The following is a 20828-nucleotide window of genomic DNA, read 5'->3' as shown; positions in this document are numbered from 1 at the left end:
ATCCCAGAACCTTTGTAAAGCACCTCATGTACAAAGCTGAACAATCCTCGTAAGAGGTTATATCACTATATAGGGCTCTAGCATGCCCTATGTTTGCAGATTGGAGATAAGATTTCAGCTATAAAGGCACTGTTTACTTGGTGAATCACTGATCACCGAATCGCAATTAAAATCTCATGCTTTACATTAGCATCAGAACAGATTCTTTTTTCCCCCTCAGGGTTTCTCTTTATGCCTCATTTTATTGTCCCAAACCAGAATTTTTTTTTTTTTGTTTCTCTAGATTCATTCAACTTACCCATGCATCCTCCAATTTTTGTCTGTCAGTCAGTACTGAGATAGGTTAAGCAGCAGCATGTGTTACTGCATATAATGAAAACTATACTTCTATAATCAAGAAATAAAAAACAGACTTTCTGTTTTCCTACATCTTCCTTCTCTCTTCTCTCTCACAATCTTACCACTAATTCAAATCATGCCTTTAATTCTATCAACAAGCTCAAAATGTTGTACATTCTGCTTTTTGATTTTCTGTCCTTCTACCAGAGTTCTCAATTCTCATTTAACTAAACATCTCCATAAGCTCCAGGATCTAGGTAATATGAAACTTCATCTAGAAAATTTATTTTTCCATGAACTATTCTGTTCCACCACATTTAGGTTGTATATAAGAAGCATTTGTGCATTTGGGAGGATGAAACGTGCCATACTCTACATACAAATATCATAACACCAGTATTTTTTTACGCATTCTGAAAACATGCTTGATATTCTGATGCTCAAATTCTTACCTCAAGCATGTTATAGATGATGTAGAGCTTTATGACAGACTGCCCCCTTATAAGATGATACATCATAGAGTAGTCAACATAGTGCATCATGAAGTAGCAGATGACCAATATCACTCCTTTGAGAATGTCGCACACCTGAGCAGGTTGCAGCAAACGTCTATCGCTGAAATACAAAGGCAAGAAGTTTCACTAAGGGTCACATATACACCCATAATATACAAATGATAGCAAGTCAGTATGAATCTACCAAAGCCATTTAGTAAGGATGCATCTCAATGTAGTCTATTCCACTCCCAACGCATACAGAACACCATCATCATGATAAACACTTATGCATCATACTCCTGAACAGGACCGCTTAATCTGTCACGTCCATTTACTCAGAATATTATCATCCTCGGCCAAGAGTCCCGACATGTTAATTACTTTCTGCCTGAATGACCTTTGGCTTTAATTCACTGGTCTGCTTTCAGCCAATTGTACTTGATATTTGTTGTACTTATTGTACTTATCATTTTGACTTCCTCAGTTATACAAATTATATTTGCCGTAACTCAAAGAAAAATAAATCAAGTAGGTATCTTCAACTTCAACATAGTAAACAGATGCTGAAGAACAGTTTTTATCTGCAATTCCATTCCTTCTTTTAGACATAAGGTCTGCAGCAGACACCAAACAATTTTCCATCATAGCTCGAGGTGAATCCTTACCGAATTTACAAGTTTACCACCTACATTCCCACAGGCAATCCAGAAACCTAAATGAATCACTATACAATTTCATGCTGTAAGTTAGAACTGCAGTAAGAACAGGTATCTACCTCAAGTGCCACAATGCCAGCCATTTGCATAATGAAATTGCAAGGTGGTATTTACTTGTCTACTTGCTTTGCTTAGTACTTTGCTTAGTACTAACGGGATGTAACGTGTTTTAGAAAAATCTTCAAATTAAATCAGAAGAGTGACAATCATGTACCAAAAGAGACTTAATTTGTTAAATGCATGTATTTTTAGATACACAAACTCACTGAAGTTCACATTTCATAGAAGTTGGAACCAGTTGGCCTTGAGCTACAAATTTTCCTTTTCTGCATTTTTCAGCCCTCAGCTTATCTCAGATCAGATAATGCTCTGTCACTTTTTTCTAAACAGTTCGAATACATTAACAAATATAATGCTGCTTTCAAAAAAGATCCAAACAGTTACGTATGAATTCCAACCATCAAAGCAATCTCATGAGAAACTGATGCAAATACATACAGCTACCATCACGGGGAAGACAAACTACAAACGTAATCAAGAGTACAATTACACTTCTCCAAGTGATATCCTTCTCAAAATTAAACCAAGAGAATAATACTTTACGAAAGTGCAGCCAAAACTGCACACAACTTGAACTCTAAAGATGAAGACATTTTGAAAATATGCTGTGTATGGTACACTTGAATATATACCACCACCATTTTAGAAAAAAGCTGCCCAAAGGGTCAAATGAACTACACTTGACTGCTGTGATTTGCAGCAAGTAAGCTTTTTAGGACAGAGTGCATTCAAATAACATTGTCATAGAATTTCACTTTTCAGACTTCACTGTAACTTAGACTTAGTTTCTCACTTGCTGTAATAGGCAAGTACCTAAAAACCATTCCAGTAACAATCCATCAACAGTTCTGAAGTTTTAACATAAAACATACTCCATCTTCTGTTTGAAGTTGTGTAATAACCTGTACTTCTCATTCAAGAGAAGCAGCACTAACACTGCTTTTTCAAAGCAGATATTTAGAGAAACACACAAAAATATCTGCAGAATTTCAACTTAATCAGCTTGATGACAGAAGAGCCTCTCAGCATTTCTAACCCAGTTCAGTACAAGAAACTACTGCACAGGCTGACTACAGAAAACTACTGTCCAGAAAGCAAATAGCGTAGGAAAGTCCCAGCATTTAAAATCTGTTCCAACGTTCTTTCATTATGCACTGAAAAGACCCCTTTATATTGTCTGGGCAAGCAACCTAGAGCCTACAGCTAACATGTTTCTAATTGAGAGAGATTAACCATGACTATTGTACAAATCTACAAAGGCACTTCTACAGCAGCAGAATTTCCGGTCTGGCTAATGACATTTACAAAAGGATCTTCATGTGTGCTCTGAACATAATACAGAATGGGAGTAATTATTTCCTACAGAGACAGGGAAATCAAGTAAATGGATTAAATATAATAGATTTGACACCTTTTTGGCACATATACAGAAATAATGCAAAGCCTGCAATTATGAAATGATGTAGTCAGTATTCAGGGAGAAATGAACCTTACGGTTTCAGTATACGATCAAGTTCAGATTGGTTCCATCTGTACTCACTGCAAATCATTCCTATCCTTTATGTTAAATGCAACACACACAGGTTGATGTGATTTCAAATCTACTGTTAAAAAGTCTTAGGTCAACCATTACATACAGCATTTTCTGCATTTTTTTTCCTTCCATATATGTCTATATGTAGTGTCTCCAATAACTCATTAACGCTGTTCACACTCAGTACCAATACTGGAAAATACTTTTGGAGCCATCTCGAACACTAAGCAATACAAACTGTAAGTCATAAACGTCAAAAAATGAACAAGGTGTACACAACAGTCCTTGACGCTTTCAAATTCTCAAGTCAAAGTAGATAACAAAGAGGTAAGAGCTAGGCAATGCTGTGGGAGTAAGGAACTCTAGAAAACACTGAACAGCTTAACTGCCTAACTCATTTCGAGCATTTACATTTTTACAGCTGTGTGTGATGGTAACACAATACAGATGGAAAGATTTTGCATGAAAATTTGTTATGGGTGTTTTTTCTCATGAATGAGAAGAGGAGAACAATGGATAAAGAAGAGCATGACAACGATCCCATTTCATATTCAATCATTCTGGTTACTGAACAGCCAACAACAGAATCGTTCCACAGAAATCAGTATCCCAGAAGGGAATTAAATAAACACAGCCCCTGCTTCAGTCAACTTAGCCCTTCAAAGATAATATCATGAGAGTCTGTTTGTCTGAGATGTAGTTCATCTTATTTGATTCCAGAAACAACGTCATGTGAGAGCTGCTTTATAATTCGGCTAATTACAGAGGTAAATATTTCACACCTTATAAACCAGTAAACACAGTTTCAGTGCATTAGGACTGTCCTTCAAAAGTGCCTCGATAAGATACATCTGTCCTCTCATTCATTTATTTCCTACTATTATCCCATTATTACTTCTAATACTTTTTGCTGTAACTCATGCTCTTCAATTTCACAGCTTCATTAGGCTAAACCTCAAGTTCTCGTGTTTAGCAGTACAGACCAGACTGAGGAATCATCACATTTTTAATTTAAACATCTTCAGATATCAAAGTCCCTTTATAAAAAAGAGTAAAGCTTATCCATTCTTTCCATTAGCCGTAACACAAAATTTTACATTGTTTCACTAGCAAAACTGGATACATGGAATTGTTTGAACATGAGGTGATCCTTCAAACTCCATGAATTCCAGCTGAAAATCCAAGCATTCCTTCACAAAGAAACCTGCAGATAAACTTTCTCCCACAAACCAAGACTACACAGAAAGACACACACAGGCACTTACCATTCCACAGCAAGTACTTAATGTGTTCAAATTCCTCAGCCTATCAGCTACTGTTACTATTACGCCCAGTAAATGACCAAAAAAAAAAATCTCAGCTGAAACAACACTTAGGTTTCCAAATAATATAACTGCACTAATGCACACTTTTGGGATATACACTCCTGTTACTAACTTTAATATAAGGATGTGGCATGCAAACGTTCCCTGCCTCTCCTTCACCATAGCAGGCTCTGTTTCAGACCATTGAACACACTGTATCTGAGACAACTAGAAGTGAAACCACGATAAAGCAGCTTCCTTTACAAATACTCAGGACAGGTTACTTTGTCATTCCATAGGAAAAACTAAAATCAAATTAGAATACAACTAAATTTCGTTGCTACACAGGTTTGTTGTTTTTGGTTTTTTTTTTTTTTTTTTTTTTTTTTTTCCCCTGTACAGTTTAGAAACAGAAATTTACATTTGTTCCACTTGTTAGAAAATCCAAAAGGTCAAGTCTATTTCCTGATATACGTAAAGCGCAGTGAAGAAAAGTGTGGTGTGGAAGTCTGTTGTGACACAATTCACTCAGACCAGTGAAAATCAAACTGACTGCCTTTTTCAAGGTCTGCCTATCTGATACTATACACCAGTTGTCTCCATCTACTGGTTGGAAAAAGATAAGGTTCAATCATAGCATCAAAATGATTATTTGTTATGGAGAGAAGTTACCCATATGCAGTGGTAATGTAGTGGCTGTGCCTGTTTCAACTGACCACAGAACGGCTTGGGTTGGAATGGACCTCAAGGATCATCAAGATCCAACCCTCCTGCTGCAGGCAGGGCTGCCAACTTCCACATTTAAAACTAGACCAGGCTGCCCAGGCTCTGGCCTTGAACACCTCCAGGTATGGGGCATCCACAACCTCTAATTTGGATTTCACAGTATTTTTCTTTCAGGTTATTAAATAAGTGAAATACCTTCAGGCTTTCAGTGCATTTGTACCCTATTTAAAGTGGTTAAACCATTTGGAACATAGATGTATACCCTAGGAAAATCAGGAAGTTTTTCTTACTATATAGAAAACACTGACTGAGAATCTTGTTACAGTTGTCCGTAGCATCTTCAACAACTGCTCTCAACAACTGACAACACAAAGTGAACTTTCTCACTATGATGTCAACCCTATGTCTACAGAGTAATCTGTAGACAAGTATACTTGTCTATGTGATTGATTATTTCAGCATGCGATGCACAAGCACTCTGCAGACATTATTTCAAACGTAACACTGCAGAATTGTATATTATTATATCCTATCACTTATTTACTTTTGCATTTCATGACCACTGGTACCCCCCATCCTTCACCAGCACAAGTGCATATGTTTCACTAGTCACCTTTTAAAGACTTGTTTTTTTAAAAATCAGTAAGTTTATCCCATTCAACTTTACAGTGTGAAGATGTCCAACAGAATGACTACATTTTTAATTGGTTCCTTTACTAAAGCATCACCAACGTAATTTGTGATGCCCTAAACAACTACACCTTAATTGGATACAATTGCCAAAACTGATGTCACAAATACAGGAATGTAAACATGTGACTACACGACAGCTGCAACAATGCTTTAGATGGATTATTACATCTTACAGGTTCTTAAAAAAAAAAAATCATGAATGTAATCACCTGCATATGAATATATTAATAACACTACAATAATATTTATTCCTAGACACATTATTCTATTTCACACAACTTAAAAAACCTGTCACTTGAATTGGCTTGTTTGCCTAATGAAACACTGTTTCAGCACTGTGGTTACAAGCTTAAATGAGTATTTTAGAGCAAATCTTTTCTAACTTTATCTTTTATTCAATAATAACTTCATTTTTCAAACTCAGACAACCATTGAGGTATGTATTAGTACACATATTTAGACACCAAAGTCTTAATTCTTCAGTGTATTGTTTAAGGATGAATGGTGATATTGGAAGTTGACAAGAATTGAACTGATTGACATGAAGCAGTGAAGACGCCAGGGGAAAGAAAACCCAAGTACGTCTGCCTGAAGGATATACTTGCACACCCCAAAAAATTTGCAAAATGAGCAAAGTGAAATATTGCAAATATTTTCCTACAACTGTGCTTAAGTTTGGAATTAAGCTTGGTGTCAGAAAAAAAGCAACAACTAAGCTGATCAATTCTAATACTTAGTTTGAAGATTAAAAAAAAAAAAAAAAGATGCAGTTTGCAGTATGCAGGACTTCACTGTCATAAGACTGTTGAGATATACAGACTCAGGGCTGACAAAAAACTATGTTCCAGTTGAAGATTTGAATATACAGAGTGCTGAGTTGGCCAAGACTAAATGATATTTCATCTCTCAAACAACAGAAAGCCTCTACATGCACACAACACAGCACAAAACCATGCTAAGAATGAAACAAAACCAACCTTTCTGTTAGGCCCCGATGAGAGCTGCCTCAAAACAAATTAAAAAAAAAAACACAGAGGTTTCATATAAGTGACAACTAAAATTAGCTTTCATTAAGCTTTGATTCTGTTATTAAAAATGAAACTGTAAGTGAAGTCGGTATAAGAACATAAAATAAAGCACTGTATTTTAGTCAACAGGCAATTAATTTGAAGTCTAATACTACTAAGATAGCTGGCAAGAAACTTTCAGAACCCTCTCCAAAATCTCTGAAGTGCAATTAAAAAAAAAAAAAAAACAAAAAATAAAACCCAAATCAACTCAACCGCTTGAAACTCAGGTAAAATACAGCTAAAAGCATGACTGAGCTGTTACTTCGAATAAACATAAAAAGCTTAAGGCACTGTAAATGAAGTACAGCAGGGGCTATTTTAAATTGGGCTGAACTGGAACACAGGCACTCTGTATAAACAGAGCGTTAGACCGATTGTGATTACAGCCAATTTCCACACAGTAGTGAAGCTGTACACAAAAATATAATACCACAAATAGCACCAAATCAATTTCATTTACCGAGTACTGAATAACAACTGTTGGTGCCTCCTTTGAAGTATGCTAGTTAACTTAGCTACCCTATCCATTTGTAACCAGTATTTTTACTGATTACATGCTGATGTGTGAATTGGCCGACAGCATAAAAGGAAAAAGAAAATCAGAATTTACTCACCAAGGAGGAATCCCTGTGACATCACATTCCATCCTATAAAGGAAGTGAAAGTGCTCTTTCCTTCGGTCTGATTTACAAGAAAGAAAGAAAGAGAAGGTTGTAATGTTGCTACACTATGCACTGTTATGGAAAGGAGAAAGGAGTATTTGATCTGATAGATTTCTACAGAAAATACTGACTGCACCAGCCCATTTTGGTTGGTAAAAAGTCACAGATATTGGTGGAGAGGTGCGTTACTTCAACATGAGCTTAAGCAGACAGTAGGAATTTTAGGTATTTAACAGCTAAATCTAGCCCTTAAAAAAAACCTTAGGCTTGGGACTGTGTAACACAGGTTACATTTCTTTATGAACTATTTCTATAATGAGAATACCAGTGTGGTTTTTGTTTTCCTAAGATGTTTTCTTCCTGCAATTTCTTTCTGGAAGTAATGCTGCTTTCATTTATTTCCTACTGAAAAGCGTACATCTGTGGTTTCACAGGAGCACAGTGGGAAATGAAGAGGTACGTGCAGTATAACTAACAACATGATTGCCAACTGAATCTAAATTCAATTATTTCTGGGAGAAGGGAGAACAGTAAAAGAAAACAATGTGTATTTACGACCTACAACTCCACTTCAATATGGAAGACAAGTAAAGATCTTCCCAATCATTCTTCGTGTAAGAAGAATCATATGTAACTTCTGTATTTTCTTCAGAAAGCCAGAAATTCCAGTAAATCTCACCTTTTTAGCAAAAGCCTTTACTTATTTTATGGGTAAGATGTAAAAGCATCTTTATGTAACTTATCAGGAGTTTTATCAGTTTTTACTAAACTTGGCCTTCCTATCAGAGTATTTTTCATACAGCACAGAAGAGTGTTCCCATCTTCCCAAAGAAGGTTTTTCTGGCATGCAACGTGTTTAAAAAGAAAAACAACAGAGAAGTAAGCTCTACTGAGGTGCTTCAAAATGAGCAAAGACATCAATCTGCTCAGAATATCTAGGTGTGAGGTATTATAAAGTCTGAATTGTAAGAAGAAACCACACCTTTCAACCACAGGTACAGTGATTTTAGAAGCCTACTGAGGACTGAATCTGAAAAGAACACCAGTCCACTCTGTCTTAATCCGTTGTTCCAACAAAGTACATACTTCTAAGTTTCCAGAAAGTACTTCAATCAAATGAAATTAGCTTTTAAGATTCAAAAAGCATAGTTTGAGAAATTTTCCACTACTTGGAAGAAAGTATCAAGAGCTTTTATTTTGTAGTTTAAAAATACTGCTCTTGCAATTTATTTTTTGTTAGATGTTAATTTTTTAAAGATCACGCCATCATTTAGGGAGCTTAAGAGAAATGAAGTTTCACCTACCAAAACCACCTCAATCTGATGACTTAGCCACTGCCAGTTCGACTACAATGATTTAACCAGCAGCTTATAGCTAAATTTATGACAGAATCTTGGATTCTTGTCATTGAATTCTTCAGATTTTTTTGAGTCTTTAAAACAGCTATGCTAGCAGCACTATAGCTCTGAAAATACATGAAACTAAATCTACTCGAAAGACCAAGGGATGATTTAGCAGTCAAATGGAACCAACTTGCAGGGTCCAGGCAAAAAAAAGGAGATACTACAAGATTCATTTACTCTGTTCTCTCAGCTTTCTTTGATAGAAGATTAAAATGCATAGGAAGCTATAGAACACTCCCCCTACACTTCAGTTCTGTAGACAACTCTATAGACAGGAATTAACACACCTTAACTTGAATGTATTTTCATTGTTGTAAAGAAGTGAAGGGTAATATAATCTTCATCTACACTGTTATGAGGAAACAGAAAAGTTGAAGAGTAAAGAGGAAGGCTGACAACACTCACTGCTCAGTCACTTCACTACGATGTTGAGAAAATAGTCAAGATGAAGGGAGGAGCACTTTTATTTACTACACAGAATGGAATATGATGTGGCAGGTTCAAAAACAACTAATCACACACATTTGTGAGGATGAACATGTTAGAAGATAACCAGCCACCTGCTTCAAGTACCTTTTGTAATTATAGGTGCATTCTTCCTACTGAACTCAATTTACACACGCAAAAAATTCCTGAGCTAGAAAAGCAAAAGATATAATCTTAGTTTTAACATTAACAAAATCAAATCAGAATGAGTAGAAAGAAAAAAAAACAAAAAACAAAGTGCACACTCTGAGTATTTGGAAATTAATCATTCCAGTATCTGAAGGTTCCAATACATACTTTAAGTCAAGCGTGAACTATTCAATAAAAAACATTTTTAATATATTAATGACTTAGACAAAAGAGATTCTAAAGAAAGAAATTCCATAAACATTTGAAGAAACTGACACAAAAGAAAATTTTTCAGGAATTCCTACCATAATCAAACCTTCATTCAGTCTCACTGAATCTTACCTGACACATGTTTTAAAGTTAACACATTCAAGTTGAACTGATCAAACTGTACCCTATCCTGCCATTCGCACTAAGAATATAGTTAGGCAAGCAAACTAAATTTTAACATTGTAGGTCTGTGGTCTTCTGATCATTGCTTTGTCAGGACACTGACTTACTGTCCAAGCCAGCAAATGGTCTTTCAATTTTTTAATTAGCATTTCAGAAAAGCAGAAAATTCATTTGTCAAAAGCAAACTAAATTTATAAATGAGAACTATTAAGTTTTAAAAAGTAATAAGAAAAAAAACACAAATAGTATGTTAAAATCCATTACATTTACCAGAATTTTAGTATTTTGGCAATAGCATACAGAAATACACAAGTAGGCACATAATTTGATTTGAAACTGAACAGCAGCCAGATGGTTCTTTACACAGCTAGGAAAATCTTGACAATTTTAATATAAGATTCAGCTCAATATTAACAGCAGAACACGATATCAGGGACTGCCACCTAGTGTCTGTTTTAAGCAGAACATTTCAACTCAGAACAAAAAAACTAGTATTTTTTAATGCAATAAGAAGCAATTTCTTTCTAATCAGAAGATACATTCTAAACTGTGCATCTGAAAGCACTTCACACATGAAGGACTATCAATAACGGAAATGGAATCAAGTTGATCAAAATAAAGAGCTGGCAGCCATAAATCAAATTATAGCATGGGGGAATCCACAATGAAAACTATGAAGCCCTGATTTATTCAAGGAAAAATCATAACATCAATATAAAAACTCCTTCACTTCAAGATTTTTGCCACAAAGTATACTTTAAAGTACCAACTTTTACCATGGAAATTAATTCTGCCCCATTTTTTTGTACATTATTATTTCTGTTCCAAGAACGTAAAACAGAAATTCTACAAATTAGCAACTTCCTTACCATTGACCTAAGCAAAAAAACAAAAAACAAAAAAACACAAGAGGTCAAAACTCCTAAAGTTTAACATATTCTATCTAGCTAGTCCCATCCCACTTGCTCTCCAAGATTCTTAAGGAAAAAAAGAAAGCTATTTTATACATGGACCCCTTGGGAAAAGGTTACCGCAGAAAGAAGGAAAACTCTCGTAAAAATCAAAACTTTTCTTTCAATATCAGTCTGTCAAAGACAATGGTCAAGTCATTAACTCCAACGTCAAACAATAGCTAAAATACTGTTCAAACAGTTATTAGAAGAACAAAACTACAAGGGGTATGTTCTTTATTAACCTAAATTTGTTTAAGAGACATTGTTATTAAACCATCTGAAGGAAACAATGAGAATTGGTGACTGTTGGCAAAGCTTAGAAGTACTTCTCGTGCACTGTTAATTTACTTCAGAGTGGAAGAAATCATTAGTACTTTAAACAGCACTGAAAGGCACATAAAGTTAACCACTCAGATAAACAAAAACATTATTTACGTGTATCAACATCTTTCTCTTGAAACAACTTACCGTAATCCATAGCAAGGCAAAGTGATGAATCGGAACATTGCCAGAAAAACTCTCAAAGGAAGCAGGGTGAATATATACAGAAAAGCATCCAGGCACAAAAAGATTCCAAAAAACATCAACTAAATTATAAAAATAAAACAGATGTTAGTAGGTTATACAGAGTTACAAAAAGTTTATACAGAATTATATTGTGTATGAAAAATACATATTACTTCAATTAACCAAATAAGCACAACACTACATATGCTCGGAAGACTTTCATCAAAAATTGTGCTCCACAAGGCCCAAACAAAGTCCTATACAGATAACCACAATTCACTAATTGCATTTAGATGTTACTGCAGCTTGTTTTCCAACAGTGACTTCCTTCAAAGTTTACAGAAGTTAATGTTTTAACCTCAGGGAAAAAAAAAACAAAACAAAAACAACCAACAAACCTCTAAAGCTGTATACATGTGTAAAACCATTTGCCATGTGTATGTCTTTTAATATGTCCTTTCCTCCTTCTACAAAAAGCAGATTTTACCTTGCTGGTTTTCTATTACACACCTAATTACAGCTATGATACTTCCCTTTGGGGACTACGCATCCTTCTTTCATATGAAGAGGAATATGAAATATGAAGAGGTAAATTTACATACTTGCCCTCAGTTAAAATGCTTCCTCAGTTTATCAAAGCAGTTAAAGCCATTTAATTGTGGGCATAGGTCAACCTACTCTGTGATAATTAAACTAGACCTAAATTCTGTAATTAAAAAGCTGTTATATAACTGATTCTCCCTGGATGTTCCTTCCTCTTTTTTTTTTTTTTCCCCTCCACTTCGTGAATCTAAGATTCTCCTGAATGGGACTCTGAGCACCCCAATTCTACCTAAATATTAAGTCCTAGTGTGATGGCATTAGAAGTATATGTTAAAAAAAAAAAAAAAAAAAAAAAAAAAAAAAAAAAAGCATATCTAATAAAATCACTTTAACGAATATCAAGTATTCACCTAATATCAGAGGATACATTTTATTCCAGTTTATTCTCATTCTAGCTGATTATGATTTACATTACTACTCTGCAATTACATTGCCAGGTAGTAAACAATACAAGTCATTAAGATAATTCCTCCATTCCTTTCCTACTGTCTCACACACTTCCTCTGAATTAAGCAGACTTTCACATCAGTTGAGTGATTCGTACAATAGCTGGTCTACACACCATTTAATTTGCTTTCCAGGTACTTGCCAGCATACATTTTCTTTTTTTTTCGGTATTATTCAATTTGTTAAAGCTAGAATGTGAGCTAACTTGGATTAAGCCCAAGCAAAGAACAAATTTATTTCATAATCTCTCGCTGTAAAAAGACATCCATCACTTTTTAAATCTATCTGCTTACTGCTCAGTTTCATACTCTTCCATTGACATTCAAAACAGACAATAAAGTCTAATTTACCGTGCAAAGATCTCATGAATTTCACTACTTAGAACATCAACCTTATTTATACAAGACTGCTGGTCTTTGTTTGTTCTTACAAGTTAAAAAAATTTATTGGAAACATATGGTGATGATCCTTCAGAATAATTTCTGTGGCTTAGGGACTGCACATAATAGCCTCCATAATTACAGTGGAGATGGATTTAATTCTGTAAAACCAGGTCTCATCACAGACGAAGGATAAATGTAATGATACTTGAGGGCCATGCAAGGCATGGACAACAGGAGCCAGACTTTTCCTCCGCTGCTCTGTGAACTTTCTACTCCTACTTAAAGCTATTCTACTCAGCTACCCTCCCATCTCCACATGGGCGCTGAATTAGTGAGAACAAAGGCTAAGCAGTTCATCACATGCTATCTTAGCAAGAAACATGAAGCATTCACTGCCAGATTACGAGCTAATTTAAATCTCAGAATGGTTCAACAGCCATCAAAGTTCATGAAAAATAAATTGTGTATTTAAGATGAGGGAGGGAGGTGGGAAGAGTCATGGTGCCGGTCTCCTACTTCAATATAGCTTACTGTTAATTAGATTAGGTTTACCGTACAACTTTGTACCTAGAGATTTTGAGAAATTTAACAGCATTACTCTTCAGTAATACAGTTAATAATGGAGTACAATACAGTTATAATGCAGCCTAGATGACTTTATTACCAATGTTGCTTACACTGAGCATATTCTGGCTGTCTCTCAAATCTGACATCCTCTCCTAGAGGGTTTCAAAATGGGTGAGAACGAAATTCTCTTCTACATCAGAATACTGAACTTCTGCAGGGTCAGAATTACATTTAGGCATACAGAAGAGTGGCAGGAAGGCATCTATGGGAATGACTACAGCACTTGGAAAACGGGAAGGAAAGGAGGGTGAGGTAAAGAGTGGCCAGAAGCAAAACAGATGGCTGTGAAAGTCAAAAACCTTAGACAAACTCAACCATCACCGTATCTTCAGACTGAAAAATTAGCTAAAACAATTGTGTTGTATTTTAGTGAATAATTACATTTTACAGTAAATTTTTTAATTTGATTGACCATTCCTTGAAGTGACATCTTTGTATTTGAATTAACCCAAATACCATCATCTGGACTTGAATGCTAGTTATGTCCATTTCTGTTAACAGCAATGAGTTGCTCTCAATTAAAAACACAGAAAGTTAATCACCGCAGATTTTTATATTGTTTTTTTTTTTTGTTGTTTTTGGTTTTGTTTTTTTTTAAGTGAAAAATGTTCAAAAATAAACATTCCTTTTAATAACTTAATGCAGTAGATTTAATCTTTAAATTTAAAGAACTATTTAAAAGTACTTCACCTTTTCCAGTTCTTTTGGTATCCGCATGCATGTGTATACTCTCTCCCTCCGCTCTGTGTACTTTGCTTCATTGTGTTCAAGGAAGTAACCTCTGGTTAGCTCAGCACTGATGAATCTCAGCAATGAAAGATCTACATTGAGAGACACACACAAGCAGAAAACACTTCAGGCACTAAGAATGATAAAACTGCTATGTTTTTGTTACTTGCTATATGTTTCAGTTCCATTGTATCTAACACAGTACTTTTCTGCTAGTAGCAACCAGAAGGTCAAGTGGCTTTGCAAGGAAGGAGCTATACAGGATTTGAGTTCTGTTTCCCACTCCCCATCACCTCTCAACAAGAAAAATAAACTACTTCTCCCAACCAATCATTTTCATCAGACATCCTACTTCTCCAAAAGATGACTAAAATAAAGTTATGCTGAATGCTAATGGATCTAATCCTTACCATTCTAAGAGTCCTGCTAGATTTATTAAATCTCCCTCTACACTGCCCTTGTGAGGCCCCAGCTGGAGTACTGCGCCCAGGCCTGGGGCCCCCAGCACAAGAAAGATGCAGAACTGCTGGATGAGGCCACTAAGATGATCAGGGGGCTGGAGCAACTCACCTATGAAGAAAAGTTGAGGGAGTTGAGCTTGTTCAGCCTAGAGAAAAGGCTCCAAAAGGGGAGACCTCACTGCAGCCTTCCAGTACTTGAAGGCAGTTTATAAACAGGAGAGAGATTAACTTTTTACACAGGCAGATAGCGATAGGACAAGCAGGAGAGATTTAAATCTAAAAGAAAGGGAATTTCAGGTCAGATGTTAGAAAAAATTCTTTACTCAGAGGATAATGAGGCCACTGAAGCAGGACACCCAGAGAAGCTGCGAGAGCCCTATTCCTGTAGAAGGTTGGACGGGGCCCTGGGCAGCCCGAGCTGCTGGGTGGCAGCCCTGCCCATGGCAAGGGTGTGGAACAGGACAGGCCTTAAGATCTCTTCCAACCCAAACTATTCCGTGATTCTATGATGTACAGGTCTTTGACACTTTAACAGATCTGGATAGATACGCTGAAGTCTGACTTAAGTTTTCAGTCAAGCCATGTGGCCTTAGAAGAGCCTTTGTGCAGAATAGTTTTTCAAAGGAAATATACAGCATAAACATGAGAACTGAAGCTATCAGCATAAGGAAGTTGAGCTTGTGAGTCTGTGCTCACTGACAAGGTCTGTGATCATCACCTCCCCTCTGAAACACTTCAGAAGCGACAGCACACTCAGTACAGTTCAGTATGTCTGGTTATTACTGATGCTTAAAAATAGATGCTCCCAGCAATCACACAACATGCAAAAGATACAAATCACCTATGTAGACAGACAGGCAAGAAGCTACAGTGCATTCACCACGGGACAAAAACATGCTCTTTAGTAGAAGATCCAGATCTCAGTGAGTTTCAGTAACAACTGGGGAAGCCTTGCGCAGTACAGTGTCCCACACTTGCAGGAGGATGGTGAAGGCATCAGGCTGCCTTCATCCTTAGTAAAATAGCCTTGAGAACAGTTGCTGAGGTGGGAATACAAGTAGAGATAGTGCATGTGAACAGTTCACCCCAAACTGTCAGACAGCAGCTTCCCCAAATGGATTTCACTGAATATGACAACCATCAGCTGGATGAAACACTATCCAAAAAATTACAAAGAGTTTTGAGAGGAATAAGAGCAGCTGCAAATGCAGGTTGGCTTGTGTCCTACATTGCCTTGGGTGGTGAGTGCATGTATCTGCATGGGATTAGAACTGCTGAGGATTACAAACATTCTGAAGCTTGTAGTGGTATTTTAACATAAACGAATATTCTTTAGAGATCATTTCAACCAGGATTTGTTTTCATCTATGTGAACCTAACTGCTTTCCCCTGTCAAAAACACTATCTAAACAGGTCTTTACAATTTGTGTATAACTGATCCACTTCTAGTAGACTATAGCCGCTGTAGCCCTCAAGGTGTTTATTTTAAAATAACCAAACACCATGCAGTTTAATGAGTAGTGAAAACTAATATTGACATTTAAAGTTTCAATCAAAGTTCATTCCAGAAAAATAACGGCAGAAGTTCAAACCACTAAATGGAGGCTCAGATCTCTTGCAAACTCGTTCTCTCAAGCTCTCCCCTGTAATATTACCATTTGAAACTTCTAAACAAAAATTGGGAGACAAACCCAGAATGTTCACAAAATGTAATTTGTATATTCCTACCTAAGCTTAACTACTCTGGTAAGTGCCAAGGTACATTTTCTCATGCCACAGGTAACCAACCTTCTGTAACTTAAAGATAATGCATCTCAAATAACTGAAGCTTCCTACAAAGTATTTGCACATAGGCAGCCATCATAGAGTATCTGGAACTATTAGTTCCCACTTCCCATCACTTCACATTAACTGGTTCACAGCCCCATTGTTGAAAACCAAATGATTTTAGCCTTCCTCCACCTGGCCGCACCCCAGGAACTTCTCGTGCCTGCAGTTATCAATACAAGCGTTCTAGACTATGCCTGGTAAACAACCCCTCCAGCAGTGGGGCACACTGAGCTACGGTCACGGCAACCTCCTTCCTGAGCACCCAGCTTCAGCCCTGCTTCTGTGCCAACAAAGCTGTGAAACGGATCAGCAGCTGACCCTGTAGGAAACACACAGCAAGCAAGTGAACAGGATGAGATACCAAAGCAGCCCAGAGCAACTAAGCACCTGAAAAAATGGCTTAATTCTGCTACCAAAGCACCATTTCTTTTAAAATGAATGAAATGTTCCAACTCCTCCTTCAAATTCCTTAATTTTTTCCTCTCTGTTAAAGAAAAAGAAGTTACAGATCACAGCTTAAGTTTAATAGGTAGCACAGTCTTAATGCTTGAACTATCCTCATTCACCACCCCACCTCAGGACAGAAAGCACAAGGATCTTCAAAACATTAAAGCCCATAGTTACTTCCTCAAGGTGCAAAGATAATGATTTACCCAGGTTATACTTCAGTGCATAGCAACACAAAGGATAACCATTAACCAGAAACGGACAGGAAAACTTGTGCAAATGCAAAATCCTCTGTAGCTCAAAAACTTTCTGTTGAGTAACAATCAGAACATTCATCCTAAGCATAACAGTTTCAGGTACTCACTTTGAAACACACAATTCTTCCATAAACATGCATGCCAGTCAAAATTAAAGCAGCATGATATATAGTTAAATTAATTATTTTCTTCTACTCCAGACAAATTCTCTGTACAGTACTTGTGCTGTTTCACCACCCTGCTTCTACACACTATGAGACATATTGCTACCAGCAAAGACAAGTTACAATTTTCAGCTGCTCTACCAGGAAACTCATTTTTCTATAATGTTTTCACAAAGAAAGAGAGAGCATTGATGACTTTTGACTTTTTTTTTTTCTTCCCCATTTTCTATCAATTGCTGGAAGACAGCTCCCCCCCTCTCCCCCATACCGATTTCTTTGCTTTAAGAAATTCTCCATTCAGCTATCTTTCAGGCACAGAGATGTGTATTCAACTGTTTTTGTCCCATTACAAAGCAATTCATAGCATTGTTATCAATTCCTTACAACTATGGAAACTGCAGCAGTTTCAGTAACACCACAATAGCGATGCCATCAGTGATGCTGCAAGTCTTAGGAAATCAATGACATAACACTCGTCAAGCTTAGAGAGAAAGTGTTCTGTTGTTAGTAAATGTTTCAATTGTTTTTTCCCTTTTCTGTCAGGAACAACCCATAGCATCACATTCAAGCCAACACTGCGGCAATCAGCCTGAAAACTTGAGCCCCTTCCACATTTTCAGCAAAGCACAACTGAAACTACAGCGCTAATAAAGTTCTTGATGAACTTGCCAAGACTAAATTAACCATACCACAGTTGGTTTTTAATGTTTGTGGACTGCATTTCCAAGTTGACTCAGTGGACTCCTGAAATGCTGCCCTGTGAACTTCAACAAAGCTACAGATGATAGCAAAGCCCATCACGCTTTCTTTTGTTATTCTTCCTTATAAAATTCTTAGTTGGTAAGCTACACGTAGCGAGTGAGTTCTAAACTGTACACAACTCCACAGCGGCTTTGGGAGCACCGCTCCTTTCAGCAGAGGAGGCAGGAGGCGTCACACTCATGGTGCAAACGCTCAGCCACGGAGCGGCTCTGGTACAGGAGGCAGAAAGTTACAGCGCCCAGCGGAGCTCAGAGCACAGGTGCAAACACCCACCTCCCACAGCCCTTCTTTAGCAGCTAGCGGCTTTAACCACCTGCTTTTAAACCTCAAAGGGGAGCACCACCGCAGATACCCACACCGCTCACAATCAGCCCCGCAGCTACCAGCGCGCTGTGTCACACTTCACCGCTCTCTGTCCGCTTCCCAACGCGCCAAAAGCGGACACTCAGCCCGCCGAGCGCGGAGCTCCGTGCGCAGGGTCGGGAGCAGAGCCGTCCCGCCGCGGTTCCCGGCGCACTTTTTGAAGTCTCCCCCTCGTTCAAGTTCCTCGGCCGCCGCCTCGACCCGGCAGCCCAGGCCGCTCCGCTCGCAGCCGCTCGTCCCGCAGGCACGGCCCGGCCCGACACCCGCTCCGGAGCGCGCCCGGCAGGGGTCGGTTCAACCCGGGGTCCCTCCGCCCGCCCAGCCGCGCTCCTCACCCGAGAGGCCCCGCTTCTTCTTCCTGCCCCGGTCGCTCTCGTAGAACCCCAGCGTCTCCGTTCGCTGCTGCGGCGACGGCTGCCCCGGGCCGGTGGGAGGCGGCCACAGCTCGCTGCTCCCCCACAGACTTTTCGGTTCCCCGCGACAGCCGTCCTGCTGCAGCTGCTCCGGGCCGCCGCCGCCGCGCCGCCCTTCTGCGCCGCCGCCCGGCGCGGCGGCGTCGCTAACGCCGGCCATGTTCGCCGCCCGCTCCGCGCCCGCCGCCCCCGAGCCGCGCGCCGCGCCGCGCCCCTGGCTGTGACTCATCACCGCGCGACGGCGGCGCGGCTCGGCCCGGCTGCCGCTCCAGCACTGAGCACGGGGAGGGGCAGAAGGCGGCGCGGCGCCATCTTGCGCGGCGTTAACCGCTTGTGTGCCGGCCGCCCGGCGCTCGGCCTGCCGCATCGCGGAGTCTTCCTGCGTCCCGCGGGGCCCTTGCGCTTACCGTGGTTTTGTAGCTATAGCGACGTGCAAATAAAGATGTTTGTCTGAGGGAATGGAGCTGGCGGGTCCGCTGCTGTTGGCCTGAGGAGCGTGCGCGTAAAGGTCGCACGGGGTCTGGAGCTAGAGTTCAAAGCAAGTGTAAACAGCGCACTCTGTTAATCTGCACCGCACCACGCAAATAAGGCTGTGGTCAGGAGTGCGAGAGGTGAATTATTAACTGTAATGCCAACGGGATTTCAATGACATGCGGTACAGATCTGAGGTCGGCACACCGCTGTCTCTGTGCAGCTGAACGTTGCTACGGCCCAGGAGCTAAGCTGTATGACCCACCTGCACACCCGCAGGCCACCAGTGCTCCAGGTGGCCACTAAGGCCAGCACCCCCAGCCTGACCCCAGCCACCCCTGAAGTCTTGCAGCTCGGTCTTGCTGAGGCTGGAAATGTGTTTAGTTAGTTGCAGTGTGCCGTTGCTGGCCGTATTTATGAAAAGCAATTGTTCCATTCTCAAAAATGTTTGCAGCTTTTAGAAGCACACAAAGAGCTGCTCAAGGGAATGACAGAGTACTTGTGTGAAGGCAGAGTTCACATGAGCACAGGGACAAAACACCTGGCCTGAAATTCAAGTACAAGATCTCCTTCACGTTCACTTCTCCTGTTCTTATCATGCTTTCAGAGGCCAGATTTGTTCAGCTTAATATTTAGCTACTTATACTGCAAAAACAAAGAATGCTTTATTCTTGCTTTGGAAGACCACATATAGTTTTCCCCTATAAATCTGAGTTAAGTGAAGAGAGGGTTGTCTCAGACAGGCCTTGAATAGTCTAGAAGTACCCATTTCCACTGCCATTAGTGGTTCTGAATGCCCCACATCAGGTAGGATTAGTCCAGGTCTTCAAGTTTTTCAGGCAAAGGAGTGCTTTTAACAGAGACTTAAAATATGTAATAGTATCAGAGTGCTAACAGCGATAGCTGCAATACATCCACAGTTTTGGATTCTGCCTTCTTTTTTGTGCGGGTTTAAAAAGCAGTTGAAAATTAGGATGCAGAACAGAAACTACTAAAAAATACCTGATAACTTCCTCTCAGCAGGAAAAAAAGCTGCAGTGCGTGCAAAGTGGCGTGACACTCTGAGAGACTGCTTCTCTCCTTCCAATTGTGCATAATGGCTATATCTGTCTGTGAGATGCCTCTCACAGTCTTTAAGGACAACAAATTGTAACAACCTTGTTATCAATTGTATCCGAATGAAGGCGTCTGCAGCATCAAACATCATCTAACAACCAGCTGTGTCTTCTGTCTTGAGGCCCGTTGAGAAGGTATGAAATGAATTATCTGCATTAGTTGTGACATTTCGTATATCTTGGGCTGACCCAAGATAACCTTGCGTAGCTTACAGTATCTTCCAGTTTTCCATTTGAAATAGTTTGGCTGAAGGCATGGTAATAGTATGACTGCAGTACTTTTC

The 20828-nt window shown here is 38.9% G+C and overlaps 1 protein-coding gene across 6 annotated transcripts in view; it reads right to left on the bottom strand.

Moving 5' to 3' along the window:
• Positions 1-19790, bottom strand: part of TAPT1 (transmembrane anterior posterior transformation 1) — a 36822-nt gene extending 17032 nt beyond the window's left edge. Inside the window, exons 1-5 of one of the 6 annotated variants that reach the window (XM_048943168.1) lie at positions 19366-19790; positions 14223-14353; positions 11434-11552; positions 6847-6870; positions 792-954 (exon numbers count right to left, since the gene is read on the bottom strand). In XM_048943168.1, coding sequence (XP_048799125.1) covers positions 792-954; positions 6847-6870; positions 11434-11552; positions 14223-14249 — 333 coding nt within the window. In that variant the 5' untranslated portion in view covers positions 14250-14353; positions 19366-19790. Of the gene's footprint in view, positions 1-791; positions 955-6846; positions 6871-7553; positions 7621-11433; positions 11553-14222; positions 14354-14831; positions 15020-18880; positions 19123-19365 lie in introns of those variants that run through there. The other 5 variants (XM_048943166.1, XM_048943170.1, XM_048943167.1 and 2 more) reach the window with 5 other exon arrangements.
• Positions 19791-20828: the final 1038 nt, after the last annotated feature.

Source organism: Lagopus muta, chromosome 4 (assembly GCF_023343835.1).
Source record: "Lagopus muta isolate bLagMut1 chromosome 4, bLagMut1 primary, whole genome shotgun sequence".
NCBI classification, from domain to species: domain Eukaryota; kingdom Metazoa; phylum Chordata; class Aves; order Galliformes; family Phasianidae; genus Lagopus; species Lagopus muta.
The sequence above is the reverse complement of the archived record's forward strand: the minus strand, read 5'-3'. Positions and strand labels throughout refer to the sequence as shown.